At 41.0% G+C, this 20,230-nt stretch overlaps 1 protein-coding gene across 1 annotated transcript in view; it reads left to right on the plus strand.

Moving 5' to 3' along the window:
- kiss1 (KiSS-1 metastasis suppressor) overlaps positions 1-16,234 on the plus strand; it is a 29,712-nt gene extending 13,478 nt beyond the window's left edge. The window contains exon 2 of the mRNA XM_042511204.1: positions 16,011-16,234. Coding sequence (XP_042367138.1) covers positions 16,011-16,234 — 224 coding nt within the window. The remainder of the gene's footprint in view (positions 1-16,010) is intronic.
- Positions 16,235-20,230: the final 3,996 nt, after the last annotated feature.

Below are 20,230 nucleotides of genomic sequence, written 5' to 3' on the forward strand. Positions count from 1 at the left end.
TTACAGGAACAACACGCTTGAGAAGAAGCTACAGGCCTCCAGAATCCCTTGTAGGCCAGAACCTCGTCACACAGACAGTGAGGATGTTGACCAGTCATATGATCTCACCCAATCAGATATCCAGTTACTAGCACAACTCAGGACAAGGACAAGACCGTTATGTCCCATTGTTATTTATGGTTATGGCTGGGCTGGCTGACAGACTGCCTGATCTCTCCGCTGGAGATAACAAATGGATCACAGCACTGGAAGAAAGTACGGCCAGCATCAGACTTGCGCTGAGACACATCAAGGTGCTCCTGAGGCACATAGCAGGAAAACATGTGACTGAAGAAGTTCTCACAAACGCAAGTCTGCATTAAAGGTCTGTGGATGATAAGGGATTTGGAGGACATCGAAATGCAGTTTGGCTGCAGTTGAGAAAACACTATCCAGAAAAAATGGACCCATCCACACTAGAAGGTAAACCACTGGGTGATGATGAAATTTCTATACACCTTCCAACACATGGAAAGAGGAAACTGGAAGTGTCTGGAATGCAAATGAGATGACACAAAGCCTTTTTAAAACTAATGGTTAAAAAGGCTATGCCACTCGAGGTACAGTACCAACTTGACAACGTCATGGGACTGATGAAGATGGAGTGGTGTTGATCAAAGGTAAAAGCCCATACAACAGGCCCATATTTCCCATAAAAAAGCCACATTCACCAGAGTATTGACTAGTGTGTGACTTAAGAGCAATCAATGCTATTGTCAACTCAGAGACTGCGGTTGATCCAGATCCACACACTCTGCTTTCTAACATACCCCCAGAGGCCAAATGTTACACGTTGTTGTGTTTGATGATCTGTTGGTTTGCAGCTCCACCTGGGAGCAGTGTGAAAAAGACTTTGTCACTGTGCTGACAGCCCTTGCAAATGGGGGTCACATCACAGCTTGAGGTGATCACCAAAGCCCCACAACCGCAAACGATTGGGCAAATGTCTGTGATCATGCTTTGAAAACCGTTCCGTTGAGAGCTTTAATAGGGCAGCAGGACAGATCAATAACTCTGTGCAACTTTCCTGGACATAGGAGGCTGCTTGTGTGTTCCAGGCCTTAAAAAAATGACATGCAATAAGCTCCAGCACTCTGCAATCCAGATTACACCAAGCCGTTCCATCTCTATGTAGCGGAAAAAATCAGGGTTTGCATGTGCAGGTCTAATGCATCTTTCGCATACCAAAAAGCTGCATCATTGACCATGGGTCATCCAGTAGTCTTGCACACATCACATCAGCTGCATGCCTTGTCACGAGCCCACGGTTTGTTCTGACACAGGCTTGACGGACGGGTTATGAAGTAATACTGTCTGCTCCAGAACTCACTATTCAAACATGTAATGTTCTGAATCCAGCTACCAAAGTGGTGTTGCTCACAGAAGGCATCCTGCATGATTGTGTGACTGAAACAGACAGGTTTAATGCGTGCTTGAGAAGATCTCCACAAACAGCCTATTCAAGCAGACCTTACCCTATTTCTTGATGGTTCATGTTTCCATGATGTTGCAGGTCTTCTTGCAGGGTATGATATTGTGCAATTGAATAATGATGGGCAAACCTTCACAACGATCCAGTTGCAAAGAATTGATCTACCATGTTCTGCACAATTGACAGAAATAAAAGCCTTTACAGCCGCGTGTAAACTATCACATGGTAAACAACTAAATGTATACACTGACTCAGTGTATACTCATGGTGTCTGCCACATTCATGCTAACACATGGAAACAAAGAGGTTTCCTGAGGGCTGACGGCACTCCTTTCACTCATGGAGAAGCCATGTCACAGTTGATATAGGCCCTACATCTTCCTACTGCCATCGCCATCATAAAATGTCCAGCTCATCAAAAAGAAAACACATTGGTAGCCAAAGGAAATAATCTAGTAGATGAAGCTGTGAAGAAGGGCAGCGTTGGGTGAAATAATGGCTCCAATATTGACAATCCAAAATTGTGCCCCCCTTTCTACTCTAGACTCCCTCATAACAGCAGAAGATAGAGTAGAAGAAGCTGAAAAGCGCCTTTGGTTGCAAAGAGGAACGATATGCATCCAGCGTCAGGGTCTGGCAAATGGCTTATGGAAAAGTAGCCATGGACATTTTGTATTGCCACTTTCACTGTTGTATCGTGCCATCATCTGGGCACATGGAAGTGACCACTGTTCTAAGGGACAGATTTTGAAAAAAACTCCAAGCAGTATGGTGGTCACCTTACATGGCAGCGACTGTAGATAGGGTGCTAAGTGAATGTGATGTGTGTGCTCACTATAATGTAAGAAAGACTCTCACACCCCCATTAGTGCACATCCCAATGCCGGACGGCCCCTTTCAAAATCTCATGATGGACTTCATTGATATAGGCACTGATTCTCGAGTGAGACAAATGAGATATGTTCTTGTTGTAATCTGTAGATTTAGCAGGTGGATTGAGGTGGTCCCATCAACTAAGGAATATCATCGCACAGCTGCGAAATTTTTGTGTTGGGAAGTTTTTCCCAGATTTGGCATACCAGATACCATCTTATCAGACAGTAGTTCAGCCTTTGTCACATGTATTGAGAGAGACAATTATACAGGTTGGCGTCAAACAGAGGTTTGGGTGTGTGTACAGCCCCATCACATGGTGTTGTTGAGAGCGCAAATGGCATCATGAAAACCAAACTAGCCAAGTTCATAGCTGACAGTCAGGGAAAGCTTACTTGGTTGGACACTCTGCCACTAGCACTGATGTCTATCAGATCACAAAATAACAAAATAACATCTAACCCCGCATGAAATACTCACGGGTTGACTGTTGCCGCTTCCTTATCTCAGAGGTCCAAGTGAGGGACCTAGCTTTGAGCAGTTGGAAAGAGAAATAGGTGAATACTTGAGACAGCTAACCCGAATACACAAAACAATTTTCCAACAGGTGAAAGGTGCCACTGAGGACAGGGAGGAGCAAATACCTGACGAGGTACAAAGGGTACAACTGGGTTATCTGGTATACGTCAAATTGTTTAAAAAGAAGTGGCATCAACCAAGCAGCAGAGAGGGTCCTTTTAAGGTTGTGTTGGCTACTAGAATTGCACTCAAAGTTGATGGTAAGGACGTTTGGTTTCATCTCAACCACTGCAGAAGGGCTAACGGCCAGAGGGACCTGCACCTCGCCAGAGAGCTGGGTGTCGGGTGATTTCCACTGGGCCGATAAGGGACGGTGAGGCCGCCCCAAGAGGACCAACACAACGTGACGGGGCATGTAATACCGCACCACAGGGACAGACACCATGAAGATCAAAGTGGGTGGCAGACAGACAAGTGGACAGAACAGAAGAGGCGGAGCTAGAAAGTGACAGTACCCCAGGCAGCACCCCCAGCAGCCACTCCACTGAGCAGTCACCAGAACAACCAGCGATTGCTAAGTCCCATAGCACTGGAACCAACCTTAAGTACTGGTTCCAACCCCAGCCTTACTGATTCCAACAGAAGCTCAGGCTCCAGCCCATCAAACTCTAGTCCAGCTACAGAGGCAACACCCAGAGAAACAGAAACAGGGATAGAACAGCCAACAGGGGTGGAGACACTAAAATGACAGGATCCATCGTTAGAAACTAAAATGTGCCTACCACTCGAGTGGAGGCAGTCCCCAGCCAGGTGCAGGTAGGTTGAGAGGAGCTTCTGCAGTTGAAGACGAGGCAGAGGCAGGTACCGCTGATGCAGCTGAAGAAGGGAGGGAGGTTAACAGCCTTGTGAAGTTTGTCACTGAGTGCAAACCTGAAACTGACAGACCTTTTGATCCCTTTGACTTAGAGTTTCAACCAACATCCGGAGTCCAGACAACTCCGGTCAATAGAGCCATGGCTACCAAATGCCAAAAGTCTTCCAGAAATTAAAATGGGGCTAGATCCAATTTTGAATGAACTATCATATGGACCAATAACCCAAATCATCTCTCTAAGATATGGCTCCACTGTGTGAACTGGTCAGTCCAATCAGAACATCACCCCCTGCTTTCCCCACCCTGTGACATTTGAATGTTGACCATCCATTGTGATCAATGGCTCATAAAATCCTACATGCTGAGGAATGGACTGACCCTCGAATGGCGCACTATGTACCTTCGTTATGAGTATGACATGGTTACACCACCCGCAGACCAACGATCACCACTATGAAGTTGGGACAAGCTGTGTTGTTTTATACTCACAATACTCAATTGGCACGAGTACACAAGCATACCGTACTGGACAGAGCCCATGAGACCTGGACATTTTCCATGCACAGGGACAGTATAAGATTTATGGTGTCAACCCAACAGACATAGTGTCCACTGGTCCTGCGTAAATTGTCATTGTTTAGCTTCAAATCTCATGGTCCAGATATGAATGAATGGTCCAATTTTTTGAATGCACCTGTCAGGGCTAGTTTCTGGACCCAAATGCAGCACACAGGCAGGACAGAGTCTTTTAGGGGCTTTATTGGCACAAACGAAGATAATCTCAGTCTCAACAATGTCTACGGGAATGAAAGTCCACTTCGGTGATCCACCGAGCCGAACCTTAGAGCTGGCCGAACTGGTGACGTGGTTCGGGCAGGGAACCCACTGGAAGAACAGAGCAGGTGAGTCAAGCTGAGCAGTGGAATCAACCCCAACGATGGCGGATCTCACCAGAGAGCAGGCTTGCTGAATTCCTCCCCGTCTCAGGGAGCAGGAGGGAGGAAGGCGCAGATCAGACTTCAGACTTCAGTGTCAGGAATCGGAAGGCAGGTCGGATCACCGGGACAGAGACGAATCAGGTTAGTCGGGAATCGGAAGGCAGGTCGGATCACCGGGACAGAGACGAAGCAGGTTAGTCGGGGACGGACAGAGTCAGTCAGTCAGTCAGGAATGGTATGCTGGAAAGTCTCTCATCACGGAGAACAATCTGGCACTGAGAGTGAGACACAGGGCAGGTTATGTAGGCTGAGACAGGAAATAAGCAACAGGGGGAGGTGGTTACTGCTGACGAGGGTGCAGCCAGGCAGAGGGAGAGAGAGAGGGAAGCACTAAAGGTGGAAGAAATCAGGCTGATTAGGAGAGAGGTGAGTGAGGAGAGGCTGCAGAGGAGCAGACATGACAGCACCTTGGATAGCTGACCATGAAATGATGTTTCAATATCAGTTGTTTGATGGATACAGTTCTTTGAAGAGTTGGTAATAAGGTGCTTTAAATCCACAGTCATCCCTTCAGTAAAGCAGAAGGAGAACACAATGTTTAAAATGTTAAGCAACAAGAGCAACAAGTGCCAGTGCAAATCATCCTCCTCCACAAGCTTACCAAATATCAAAGGTATGTTTGTGATCAAACAAAGTGTTTGTGACGCAATCAACCCTATTCCATGTCCCGCACACAGTCCGAGGTTAATATCTGTTGGACTGTTGAAAAGTATACACTCTATTTAACAAGCTTTCTTTTGAGATGAAATGTTTAATCAAATATCCAAATAGCAATTGGACCTCATATTGACCTACTCCTTCCAAAATATCATGCATGATGTCAACAGCATAATTTTCTGCAGTATTAAAATATTGCAATGTATTAAGTATGCTCTTTCACTTGATGCCAAATGAGGAGGTTAATGTCAGGTTATTTACAAACTAGTATAATGTTCGAAATTCAGAACTGCTGATCTTAGAGTTAAATGTGGGTCATCTTCTGAAAAAACTGACTGAGTTGAAGATTTATCAGTTAAACAAAATCTACAGAAATAATTTGCGCTAAATGACTCCAAGAAACCAAGAATGCCATGCAAACCCAAGTTATCACCAGTAATTTGTGCAAGAGTGCAAATTTGTACATAGTAATTGAATTTGTAGGGCAAACATCATATTCATATTTGTCAGTCTAAGTACATGTTTGCATCATCTCACAAATATTTTCATTCTTGAAAGTGAACTTGAGTGTTTTCAGTATGGATATATATATGAACTTGTCATTGATTGGAACTTGCTCATAGGTTCTAGTTTTGGCATTTTTTCTGGTATCATACCTCACTCCTAGATGCAGTCCAACTGGCTTTACTATATCCCATTTTTATCTGAAATTTTTCTTCCATTTGCTATCAGTATTCAACTGGCTAAAAGGGTTTTCCATACTTTTGAATAACTCTTCTATGGCTGATCTGGAGGGATTGCCACCTGGAAGTAATTTTAATACTTTGTCCTGAATATTAGACTGCAAATCTCCAACAAATTCCTCTAAATTCTCAATTGTAGGACTACAGTATTTGGTACACTGCTTCCCAAAAGTTTGGTAGTAATGAAGGCACACTTATCTTCCTGCTTCAACATTTAGTAGAAGGTGTTTCATCATTTAAGCACTGAGAATGACTGTGCTGTTGGGTGTCATGGTCATAAGTTTCATGATGCACACACGTGTTATCAGTGGTAGCATGTATCTTAATTAGATGTCTTCTAAATCCAGAATAACTTTTAACAGTTTCTTCTGTTGTACCCATGTCAATGTTATACAGAGTAGTCTGCAAAAATGTGTACAGACTGGACAGATCATCATCATATTTCACACTGAAAACAAAATGTGTCTTGAACAACCCTCCTTGACGTGCTGACATACTGCAGGTAAGCGTGTTACATCACTTCTGGTGCATCTTTGTCTGTGCCTCTGGTAGCGTCTCTGAACTGCTCCTACGAGCGATTCCCAGCTAATCTTATTACTTGTTCCTTACTTCGACTGCTTTTTATTTGTCTGTGACTGAAAACTCACATAAAATTTACTTAATCACTCACAGCTGTCTCCTCCTCTCCGCAGTTTTTTCCCGTGTATTCACAGCCGCTCACTCACTGTTAGCCCGTTAGCTACTTTAGCATTAGCTCTGGTTAGCGATGGCTTCTCCCTGCTCCTCTCCCTCTTCTGCTCTCTCCTGCTCAGTGTGTCAGATGTTTAGTTACTCCTCTGCCTCCTTTAGTGATAGTGGTACCTGTAACAAGTGTAGTTTATTTGCTGCGCTGGAGGCGAGGCTTAGGGATCTGGAAGCACGGCTCCGCACCGTGAATAATCCCTCTTTAGCTGTGATAGCAAGCCCACTGTAGCCAGTGCGGACCGACATAGCATAGCCTCTGATAGCCATCCCCTGGCAACCCCGTGCAGCCAGGTGACTGTCCGAGCGAAGTAGTAAGCTGAAGCCCACGGTACACCACCCACCCCCCTTAACGTTTCAAATACTAGTACTCCTCGCTCAGCAACACACCAGCCAAGGACACAACCCTGGTCATTGGTAGCTCTATTTTGCAAAAAGGTGAAGTTAATGACACCAGCGGCCATAGTCAAATGTATCCCTGGGGCCAGAGCGGGTGACATCGAGTCAAATTTGAAGCTGCTGGCTAAGGCTAAATGTAAATACGGTAAGATTGTTATCCACGTCGGCGGCAATGACACCCAGTTACGCCAATCGGAGGTCACTAAAATTAACATAGAGTCGGTGTGTGAATATGCAAAGAAGCTGTCGGACACCGTAATCTTCTTTGGACCCCTCCCCAATGTGACCAGTGATGACAGGTTTAGCCGCATGTCATCACTCAACTGCTGGTTGTTGTGGTGGTGTCCAGCAAATGATGTGGGCTTTGTTAATAATTGGCACTCCTTTTGGGTGAAACCTGGTCTTATCCGGAGGGACGGCATCCATCCCACTTTGGATGGAGCTACTCTACTCTCTAGAAATCTGGCCAAGTTTATTAGAGGCCCAAAAGCCATGACAAACCAGAGTTGGGACCAGGGTTCAGAGTCGCAGTCTTACACGCTTCTCTGAGCTTCCTCTAGCACAGTCACACACCCATAATGTAAATGTCATAAAAATGGTATCTGTCCCCCGACCACTTCATTTGTTTAAAGCTAAAATAAACAAAAGGGGAGTTGTACATGAAAATCTCATAAAAAATAACTCATCTCCTGTCAAACAGCATCATAACAGAAGAATTAAATGTGGACTCTTGATCGTTAGACCGTTATCAACCAAAGCTCATTTAGTCACTGATTTAATATTGGATAACCATATTGATTTATTATGGCTTTTATTATGACCTGGCTTTGTCCTGATGAGTGATTAGCCTGAATGAATCCACTCCTCCTGGTCATATAAATAGTCACGTTACGTGGGACACTGGCCAAGGAGGGGATAGACCCTCTATCTAGTCCTTGCATACGGCATCGATATTGAAGATTTATTAGTCTTTCCTGAGATTCCTGCTTTGTCAGACCATTATTTAATAACTTTCAATTTTTTATTACTCGACTACAAGCCTCTCAGTAAGAGTTACTATTCCAGATGTCTATCTGATTCAGCAGTGGCTAAATTTAAGAAACGGATTCCTTCTGCTTTGACATCATTACCATGTCTTACAGCGACTGACAACACTTCTACTAACTTAAGTCATTCTCAAATTGACTCTCATCGATAATGCTACTGGCTCACTGCGATCAGCTATCGACACTGTTGCACCCTTGAAAAAGAAAATAATGAAACAAAGAAAATTAGCTCCATGGTTTAACCTCCAGATTCGCAAATTGAAACAAACATCGCAAAAATTTGAAAGACACTAGCGTTCAACCAAACTGGAAGAGTCCCGTTTAGTCTGGCTGGACAGTCTTAAAGTGTATAAGAAGGCCCTCCGCCATGCCAGGGCAAACTATTATTCATCATTAATTGAGGAAAACAAAAACAATCCCAGGTTCCTTTTAACACCATAGCCAGGCTGACTCAGAGTCACAGCTCCATAGAGCCTTGTATTCCTTCGGCCCTAAGCAGTGACGACTTTATGACTTTCTTTAATGATAAAATTATAACTATTCGAGATAAAATTCGTCCCCTCTTGCCCTTACCTGACTTGGACCCGGACACAGATAGCCTGAATATGGCAGCAAGGCCTGAAATTTTATTTCGACCATTTCTCCCCCATTGACCTTTATGGACTCTAAACTTTGATGTGCTTTGATGTGCTAGACCCCATCCCAGCTAAGCTCCTTAAGGAAGTTTTGCCCTTATTAGACAACTTTTTATTAGATATAATCAATGCGTCTTTATTAACAGGCTATGTACCTCAGTCCTTTAAAGTAGCTGTCATTAAACCTCTTCTAAAGAAGCCCACTCTCGATCCTGAGATTTTAGCTAACTATAGACCGATATCTAATCTCCCCTTTATTTCTAAAATCCTTGAGAGAGTGGTTGCTCATCAACTCTGTGACTTTCTCCAAGATAACAGTTTATTTGACGACTTTCATTTAGGCTTCAGAGTTCATCATAGCACAGAGACGGCACTTGCAAAAATTAATAACGACTTATTTATCGCTTCTGACACAGGTCTGGTCTCTGTTTTAATCCTATTAGATCTCAGTGCAGCATTTGACACCATTGACCATCAAATCTTACTGTACAGACTGGAAAACTTAATTGGCCTTAACGGAATGTCAATAGCCTGGTTTAAGTCATACTTATCAGATCGTTCCCAATTTGTTCACATCAATGATCAACCCTGCACATGCTAAGGTCTGCTTTGGAGTGCCACAAGGTTCGGTGCTTGGACCAATCCTTTTTACTTTATATATGCTTCCTCTAGGCAACATAATTAGAAAACACTCTATAAATTTCCATTGTTATGCTGACGATACGCAATTATATATATCTATGAAACCAGATGAAACTGATCAGCTATCTAGACTTCAAACATGTCTTAAGGATGTAAAAGCCTGGATGAGCCATAATTTCCTGATGTTGAATTCAGACAAGACTGAAGTCATTGTTCTTGGCCCCAAACACCTCAGAAGCTCCTTTTCCAACAATGTAATTTCTCTAGATGGCATTACCTTGGCCTCTAGCACTACTGTACGGAACCTCTGAGTTTTATTTGATCAAGATTTATCTTTTGCCTCCCATATAAAACAAACTTCAAGGACGGCTTTCTTTCACTTGCGTAACATCGCAAAAATTAGACATGTCCTGTCCCAAAAAGATGCTGAAAAATTAGTACATGCATTTGTCACCTCTAGGCTGGACTACTATAACTCCCTATTATTTGGTTGCCCCAACAAATTTCTTAGGTCTCTCCAACGCCACTGCTCTTGTTTTAACGGGAAGTAAGAAAAGGGATCATATTTCTCCTGTTTTAGCTTTGTTGCACAGGCTCCCTGTGAAATCCAGGATGGAATTTAAAATCCTCCTCCTTACTTACAAAGCTCTAAATGGTCAGGCTCCATCCTATCTGTCGCAGCTCATAGTTCCTTACCATCCCTTAAGATCACTGCGCTCTGAAAATACAGGGTTACTTGTGGTTTCCAAAGTTTCCAAAAGTAGGATAGGAGCCAGAGCCTTTAGCTACCATGCTCCTCTTCTATGGAACCATCTTCCAGTTTCGGTTAGGGGGGCAGACACCGTTTCAACTTTTAAGGGTAGACTTAAGACCTTCCTCTTTGATAAAGCTTATAATTAGGGCTGGCTCAGGTTGCCTGGACCAGCCCATAGTTAGGCTGACATAGGTTTAACTTGCCGGGGGACTTCCTCTGATACGCTGAGCTCGTTTTCCTTCTCTCAGTGCCGCCATCGGAAAATCATGCATGTCTGTTAACTGCATTGCCATTTGCAAGCTTAGCTTAGCCTCAGTAGTTTAGCTTAGCCTTACATCTGTGATAGCCATGTGGTACTCTCACTACCTGGGGCTCACGATCACAGAGCCTGGGTCTGTTGAATTGCACTACGCTAATCCTGTTGCCTCTCAGGAGCATTCCTGCTCTCTTGTTTCCTAGTTGTCCTGGATCCTGGCCGTAACCTTGACTGTGCCTGACCGTGGTGATAGCTGTGCTGATGCTGCGACCCTGCCTTTGGTTGTGTTCGTGCTGTGGCTTGACTGATTCTGTGCCCCCTGCTCGCCCTGATTGTGGTCTGGTCCTGGTTGCACCTATGTTGTGATCTTGCCTTTGGACACCTCCCTATCAGCATATGCATGAGACTGTTATCATCACCCTCAACATCATCATAGAGTGCAATTAATAGTTTCACCCTTACTGTTATTGTAATATGACTTGCATCTGTTTCTATTATTGCTGTGCCTCTCCCCCCCTCTCTCTTTCTCTTTCCTTTTTTGCCATGATTGTATTTCATTTGTTATTTACGACATCTGTTCCTCGTCTGTCCGTCCTGGAAGAGGGATCCCTCATCATCCTCTACCGCTCTTCCTGAGGTTTCCTCCTTTTTTTTCCCCATTTCAGGGGTTCTTTTTTGGGAGTTTTTCCTTGGGTGATGTGAGAGTCTAAGGGCAGAGGGATGTCGTACACTGTAAAGCCCTCTGAGGCAAACCATGTTTTGTGATAATGGGCTCTATAAATAAAATTGACTTGACTTGACTTGAACAACTCATCAAATGCACCAAAGGATGTACATGACTGACATGGAAGAAGCTTTCTATCCAATACTATGTAGAAGCTGAAAACCTGAGCTTTTGAATGGCCTGTGGCCAGAAGATATGGCTGGACGTTTCCGTCAATAGTCTTGAGGTGATCTTCAAGGCTGTGGCAGGACTGAAACACAAAGAAAAGCATCTCCACATAAGTCTTTTTTTTTTTTTTAAATATTGCATTAACCACAATATTTGGGATTGGATGGTATTGTCTTCACAAACCTTATGAAATTCCACAAGATGATCTGTTGCCTCTCCAACACTAATCTTCTTGGGCCGCTTCCTTCCAGCTGGTTGTGGAGTGAGAAGATACAGCAAGACAAGAAGAGGAGCAATGTTGGTGTTCAACTCTGAGTGGAAAGTAAATCAAGTAGTTTTAACAGATGTTTTTAAAATTCAAATGTGTTACCCACCAGTCCCTTAATGTCAAAGAAACAAGGAAACCTTTGAAGTATGCGACTGATTGCTGTGGATCATGGAGCATCTGTTGATGAAAGTGGAATGTTTCTCTCATCCTCTGGAAGACTAAGTCACAGTCAGTGGTATGGTGAAGGAGAGACACAGCCGCATGCATGTATCTCCTATTTGCTGGTCATCTGTGGGACCGTATGTTCTTGATGATGTGGGACCCCTTCTAGCTCCTTTCTGTTATGAGATGTAGATGTGGTTTTGGATAAATGCTGCATAGTCTTGACATGCCACTGAAGAAAGCCTTTGTTGCTCTGGCTGTCATAGAAATGATCCTGAAAATATAATATAAAAAAGAAAAAAAAAAACATCTGGTTGGAGTGCAGACAACATCAAGTTTTTGATGGATTAAGTGCATATATTCTGCTTATACATATAAATAATCAATGAACCAGTCTGTAACTGTCATCATTATTTCACACCACAGCAACAATGCAAACTCACATATCCCTTTCTTGAGTATGGGTCATTTAGAGATGGGAAGAGTGACACAATCCCAAGGCATGAAACTCCTTTGTTGCTTTACTTACACCTCTCCTCCAAAAGCAAAAGAATTCTGTGTGTTAAAATTCATCTACAAATGAGAATGTCATGTCATTAACATCTAGCTTTTTGCTCTTCCTTTTCATGCATGTGAGCTACAATGATGTTCACCATTAATCGCCTTGTGGAATCTTTCAAACTCCCAGGCTCATCATACTCTTTGATAGCAGTCATCCCTGCTGGCACAGAAGTGAGAATCTGCTCCACTGTCTAGATACAAATGATATAATATACAAAACAACAATTACCAACAAAAATACAAATTTTAAACAAAACAACAATCTCCAGATCATCATTTACAATGCTTTTTCTATATAAATTGTTTAAAAATGGTTTTGAAGTCTGACCAACTGACAAAGAATGTGCAAAGTATGTAAGCAATAAAACTGCATTTCTTGCATGGGTGCTCTGCATGACAGGTTGAACCATTTGACATCCAGAATCACTTATGTCACTGCTTAGACAACGTATCTGTAAGACTTGAGGATGAAGTCCCTTCACCATCTTGCTGCAGGACAGTTAAATCTGAGGATCACAAATAAACATTGGGATAGAGGGCACAAGGTTCTAAAATCACTTGATCAGGAGAGATTTTTTGCACAAGCAAAATGTGGCAGGGACTTATTTTACCCACATATTAACTTCCCCATTAGAACAGATGGCTATTTTGTATTACATTATGAGCATAACCCTGCCCACCAAGTGTTACAAAGGATACATTACGCTAGCTAGTTTGACCTCTTAAGCTCAAAAAGTGAGGAAGCCAAATGGATTTGTATCTAATATTAAACTAACTTTATCTCTACAGTAAAACAATCAGCACTTCAAATTATTACTTCTCGTTTAATAACTTCGTAGATAACACACATTACTCACCTGCACTAATAAATTCTGAGAAGCTTGTTTCTTCCACCTTCACCCATTTCTTTATCTGTCCATAATTCACCTATAGCAACATCTTGACGACTGAAGAAAAATAGATCACTTTAACCAGTAATTAAACCAACATGTGGCCTGTCACTGTAACAAAATAGTCTTCATGGGTACCTTAGCTGTTGAATATATGTTAACATATAGCATAACCTTAGTCAAAATTAGCATGACATTGTCATAACCTTGTCAACATTGCTTTATTGCTGATCCCATGTTCCATTGTCATCATAGCGGTGTCTACCATTTCATCTAAAGGAACCAGCAGAGGTTCAGTTAATATGTTGATAGAACTACAAACAGAGTAAGCTAACGTTAACTAACTTACATACACACAAAAAGAGAAGTTATGATGAGTATAGGTGTAATTTTATGCATGAAGTGCCTGTAACTACAATGCGGGAAGCTGTCGAGCTATATTTAGCATGTTAAACAAGTTTGTGGCAAGCATTAACTTTAGCAGCTAGTTAGCAAGTTGGTCCAAGCAAAAAATTTACAAATGTAACATTATGACCCTGACAGAGAAACTAAGAAACTCACTCACCCTAAAAATGCCCTAATTTGAGAAGTAAAATGGTACTTTTACCTACCTTGGACGAAGTCTGAGTGAAGACTGATCTTCTTTGTTGCCGCGCCCACTAACCACCACCAGGTGAGGTCCTCATTCATATTCCTCAACACCCATGGAATGAACAGCAAAATATTACACCATCAAAGAGTATCCCTGAACACAAACAGGAGTTAATCTTACCAAATGAACTCCAGAAATCTAACTCTTTCACTCTTTTTTGTCTCACTCCAGATTTTTCAACTCCACAAATTTGCTGTGTACTCATTCTACTCGACCCTACTTCAGGCATCGACACAATCTCCCATACCATCCTCCTCAACCACCTGTCTCACCACCTTGCTGTCAACCTCTCAAACAGGAAACAGTTTGTCACCCCTCCCCTCAGTACATCCACAACTCTGCCTCCAGGGTTCTCATCTGCACCAAGTCCTTGGAGCACATCACCCTTACTCTCATCCACCTTCACTGGCTTCTGATCATGTTCAGCATTAACTACAAAATCCTCCTCCTTACCTACAAATCCCTCCATGGCTTTGCCCCTCAGTACCTCTCAGGCCTCCTTCTCCCATACACCCCATCCCAGAACATTCGGTCCTGAGACACAGGCCTGCTTTGCATTACCTCATCAGACTCCGTACTTTCGGAGACAGAGCCTTCAGTATCACAGCTCCGACCCTCTGGAACGTTCTCCAGACAGTTGTTTGCAACACCAGATCTCTGGACTTTAAAACAATCCTCAAACACCAACTCTCTACCACAGCCTCACTTACGTCACTTAATTCTGCCTCCCTGCCAGTCACTCATCTCGTACCTCTGTTCTGTTTGCTGTTTGTCCATTTTAGTTTAACATGTTCTCTTGTACTGTGTACAGCATCCTTGGGTATCATGAAAGGCACTATATAAATCTAAGATTATCATTATTTTTGTATTATTATTATAGAATAAGTGATATCAACAAGCCAATATATTATCTATGCCAGTGTGTGTGATGTTTGTGCTTCGGTATTATACAAACTGTAAGACCAATTTTATGCCTAAAGTTGTCTTCCTATATATGAGGAGATACCAAAGAGAAAACTACAAATTAATTAAGATGATAATGTTAGTTATTGTGAGAGCCCTTAAACATGATCTTTCTTTTCTAATAATAATAATAATAATAATAAAATAAATAATAATTAATTATTCCCATTGTGGTGGAAATTTGCTGTTACAGCAGCAGAGTATAGTACAACACAAGAAGCATCAGAAATATAAAAAATATGTGAACAGTAAAATAAAAGATTGAATGGCTGGCTTCATATTGCTGCACAAAGGAAATATTGATATTTGGGCATTGCAGCAGCAACTCTAAGTCCCAATTGTCCTATATTATCTACATCAGGTAAATAATCATCAGTGAATTAACACTATAACAGCTATATTCTCTGTACACCAACAAAACAAACTATTACCCTTGCTACTTTCTCCAAATCTTGCAAGGATTTTAAGACAAGACATCCTCATGAGGAGACAGTAACAAAAAGACGTGATCAGATGAAAGAGACACCTTGGATGCTTATAACAGTCTCAGGCTATGGAAGTCTGACAGTCTGTGGAAAAAAAGACCACTTTCAATGAAGATACAGTGATGGTGTCCAAATGTCCCATATGCTTACATCGTGGTTGTCTTGCAGCTGCTGGCTGCTGCCCTATCTCTCAATACTGGACCAATTTCATCTTGTTCACATCAGTATTAGACACATGGGAATATAAGGTCCAGATTAAAAATGCTTAAGTTTTCTTTTAAGTGCCAAAGCTTAAAGAAAAGTAAGGTTGAGTGGCTCATGCCATAAATAAACAAAAGCAAATGTTTTTGTTTTTTTTTTTAAAAAGCAAACCATTTCATGTATTTATCTTGCTGAATTACTTCTTTTGTGTTTTGAGTTTACATTTTGACTTATCAGCTTACAATCCTTGTCATATAAGCCTTTATGAATAAGATAATGAAGTCAAACAGGTTTGAAGTAAAAAATCTTTGTCTTGTATATTTTTCAGATCAGGAAGTCTTCAAAGCTCTCAGAGATGTAAGCCATGCATCAGTACCACCATCAGCAAAGAGTATGGGGTACTTACCTGCTGACAAGTTCCATTTAGCTGATGGAAAGTTTCCCAGGGCAGGATGGTGGATCTCAAAGGTGGTCTTCCCTCGGACAATTAAACAACGTCAAGATGTGTCCTCATACAACCTCAACTCCTTTGGTCTACGTTACGGAAAATGACAGAAAGCTTGATGTCTCTTGTTGTTCTGTTTTAGATCTGAAATATTCACTGATGTATTTTAATTTAGCTTTTACATCCAGAGAGGGGGAGGAGAAAATGTAACTGCAAAGGCTTAATACAAAAAAAAAAGATCAAATAAATCAATATCAATTAGAATGTGAGTGAATCAGTACATCTTTGTTTTTCAAATTCTTGTCAGAGAATTTTTTTAGCAAAAATTCCCAGGATTGGGAAAAATATACACCAATGTAGTATTTTGTATAATGAAGACAATAACAAATAATTATATTTGTAAGTGCTTACTCTGGGCTTCAAGGCAGCTTGGACAAAAATCTGATACATGAACAAATAAGTAAAATACATATATGGCTTTTATATACATGTATGCTTCACAAATAAATGCATATAGATGTGTATATATGTGATAAGTCACATATATACAGATGCCACATATATTTTGAAATATAGCAAAAATGGCTGATTTCAAGTATGTCTTATATATCTCCCACATATATAAGTATATTCGTAATCCATATATATTCATATATATGATATTTATGAAGTGCCAAAACATATCACAATAGGTGGTGAATAATGTAGACTAGAACTTTTTTTGTTTTTAAAGATTTTTTTTTTGGCTTTTGCCTTTATTTCAGACAGGACAGATATAGCGTGAAAGGGGGAGAGAGAGTAGGGGATGACTTGCAGCAAAGGGCCGAGGCTGGAAACGAACCTGCGACCACTGCAGTGAGGACACTGCCTCTGTACATGGGGCGCCCGCCCTAAGAACTAAGCTACTGGGCACCCCAGACTAGAGCTTTATTTTCATTATGCAAGCATAACAACATTTCATAGATGTCATTCTCAGTCGTGCATACTAGTAAGAAAGAAAGTAAAACCTCACATTTATTCACTTATAAAATAAGACACAAATGTAAGTGATAAATGCTGAGCATCCATATCTAAACAGCAGAGGAAAAATTAAAAGTAAAAAAAAGTTCAAGTGTGCAAACATCATCATCAGCAGCAAAGCTCACTAAGGTGAAGTATGTCAGGAATGAGGTGGTAACAGAACAATGATATGACAAGAGCAGAGTGCCCCTTTGGAGTGCCTTGACCTTGACCCTCCCCTGACCCTCTAGTCCCTAAAGAATTCTGTGAAAAGGGCAGATCTTCAAGCACCACATAAATTAATTTGGAAGGGATGTGACTAAAGGCACATGGCTCACATCAGAAAAAGCACCCATATACAACTCTCACATTATAATAGGTAATAAATTATATTGTATACTTGTATGATAAGGTCACAGTAATCACTTTACATAATTGTGTAAACAGGTGAGCTGAAAATATGTTATTACATATGTTAAAGAGTAAAAAATAAACAAAACAAAAAAGAAAGCTGTCCATAAAAAACATATTGGGGTTATTGAGAGCAGACAGATGTTGTCATTGACATAATTTTCTCAATCAAAGATATACATCAGAGTATTATTATTATTATTTTCTTATTTTTGCTTTCACCTTACCCTGCCACTCAAGGCCTCAGTTAATATCTTTTTTCAGGACAGGACAGCATAAAATACATCAGTAAATACCCCGCTTGCAAAAACTTTTATGTGTCTTAAAAAAGACAGTTGTTAACAAGTGGCTAAATAAAAAAGTGGCCAAATCATGCCGAACCTTGTAGTGGTGATGAAGCAACAGCAGTGTAGTTCGTTGTAGCCTAGCAATAGCTTCTTACTTCAGGCAACTGCATTTAGGCTTCATCAACCCTGAAAGTTGTATCCATTTAAGATTATCTTGCTGAACAAAACATATAAGTATCATACATTTTATTTACCACGGAGCTTATTTCCTGCAATCATCCAAAATCCATTGGAAAAACTCCATAGGCTTTTTGACAAGGGAACCAGAGACACTTTTGCAGGCCTAAAAAAAAAAAAAACATCATCCCTGGGCACTCTATGTTACATGACAGCATTGGAAGAAATGCAGACTAAGGGTACATTAATTACAATTAGTAAATGCAGTAATCAACCAATCAAACCATTAACTAACAATTAACTAATGTGTTAACTTATCATTAACTTATGGTGATCATGTTAACTGAGGTGTTAATTCATGCATTATTTAATAGTCTATTAACAGTTAACGATAACAAGGACACATCAACTAACATGAGTTAATGTAGTAATAACCCTCAACTGACAATTAATTTATGTGCCAAGCAGTCATTTATTAGTGATATTCATGTTAATTAAGGTGTTATTCCATACAGTAATAAATACTTTATTAATATTAACAGCGATAACAACTACACATTAATTAACGTAAATGGAGTAATAACCATTAACTAACAGTTAACTAGTGTGTAATGTTATCGTTGATTTTAATGGTGTTCATTTAAATTAAGGTGGTAATTTATACATAACCCAGTAATTTTGGTAAAAAACCATAACAAGGACACCTTAATTAATAATATGATGATATGAAAATGATGTACTGATAATTATACACTAATAGTTAACTGATGTGTCAAGTTATCATTTATTAAAAGTGTTCAAGTTAATTTAACTGGTAATGCATACATTTTTTAATAGTCTATTAACAGTAATGCCCATAAAAGGACACATTTATTAACAGCTGATCTTCTAGGCAACTATCAGGAGTAGAAGAATATCATCTTAATACACAAACACAAATCTATTCAACATATCTCTTAAGAGATCATTGATCAAGTCCTAAAAGACAGCAGGGGCATTAGTCAAACCAAAAGGCATTACTAGATACTCAAAATGTCCAAATTGTGTGTTGAAAGCTGTCTTCCACTTATCCCCCTCCTTTATTCGCAAATGTTAAGAGTTACGCAGGTCCAACTTGGAAAAAATGGTGGCTTCGTGGAGAGGGCCAAAAGCTGAATCAAGGAAGGGGAGAGGGTACCTGATTGTAATAGTGATGTCGTTAAGGCCCTTGTAGTCTATGCAGGGGCGCAGAGATCTGTACTTCTTTTCCACAAAGAAGAGGTGAGGAGAAGGGACCTGCTGCCAGAGAGTCTGTAATGTAGGTCTCCATAGCCTCTTTTTGAGGCTTGAAGATATTGTAGAGTCTGCTGGTTGGAAGTGGGGCACCAGGAAGTAGGTCATTACCATAGTCATACGGTCTATGAGGGGGGGAGTGACAGGGCTCCTTGTTGCAGACCTCTCCCAACTCATGGTACTTGGCAGGAACAGATGAGAGATCGACAGGCTTAGGAGGTTTAGTTTAATTTATTAATGGAATGCTCCTTGAGATGAGCCACCTCGCTTTCGAGGGGATCCATAAACACAGAAAACGTAAATTACAAAGAACAGAATACATACATAAGACAAAAAACACAAACCTTGACAATCACACAGACAAACTTGCTCCATATTTCCCATCTTCCCCAATCCTTCTCAAGCAGGGATCTTCAACCAACAGCTCGGTAGCAGCTAGAAGCTTTCAGCCTTTTATCCAAGCAGCTGCCAAAGGCTCTTCACATAGGCAGGAGGATTTTAAATTCAATTCTGGATTTTACAGGCTAAAACGAAAAGAAATTGCCATAAAACTGGAAGCACTTTTTGAGGGGCAAAGCATGCACCAAAACTCACCAAACGTGGCACACACATCAGAAGTCCTACTATGTGATGTCTGATATGATGTTTTTTGCACTGATGTGCCAAAATGGCTCTGTATTGCCCACTACAGATTTCAACGAAATTTTTTGATCTTCTGTTACAGATTTCATCCGACTGACTTTAAAATTTAAACATCCTCTCAGAAGGCCTGGGACATCAAAAGTTATTACATTTGTGAGTTTTTGTCACACTGTGTGGCCATTACTGGGCCAAACATTTCCATGTCTAGCCATTAACCAGGGTGTATTATATAACTCTGATGGACATTGTCCAATCTGTACCAAATGTCACATGTTTGATGACAGTCTTGCCCTGAACTCATCTACATGACAACCA

The sequence above is a fragment of the Plectropomus leopardus genome, chromosome 2, assembly GCF_008729295.1.
Source record: "Plectropomus leopardus isolate mb chromosome 2, YSFRI_Pleo_2.0, whole genome shotgun sequence".
NCBI classification, from domain to species: Eukaryota; Metazoa; Chordata; class Actinopteri; order Perciformes; family Serranidae; genus Plectropomus; species Plectropomus leopardus.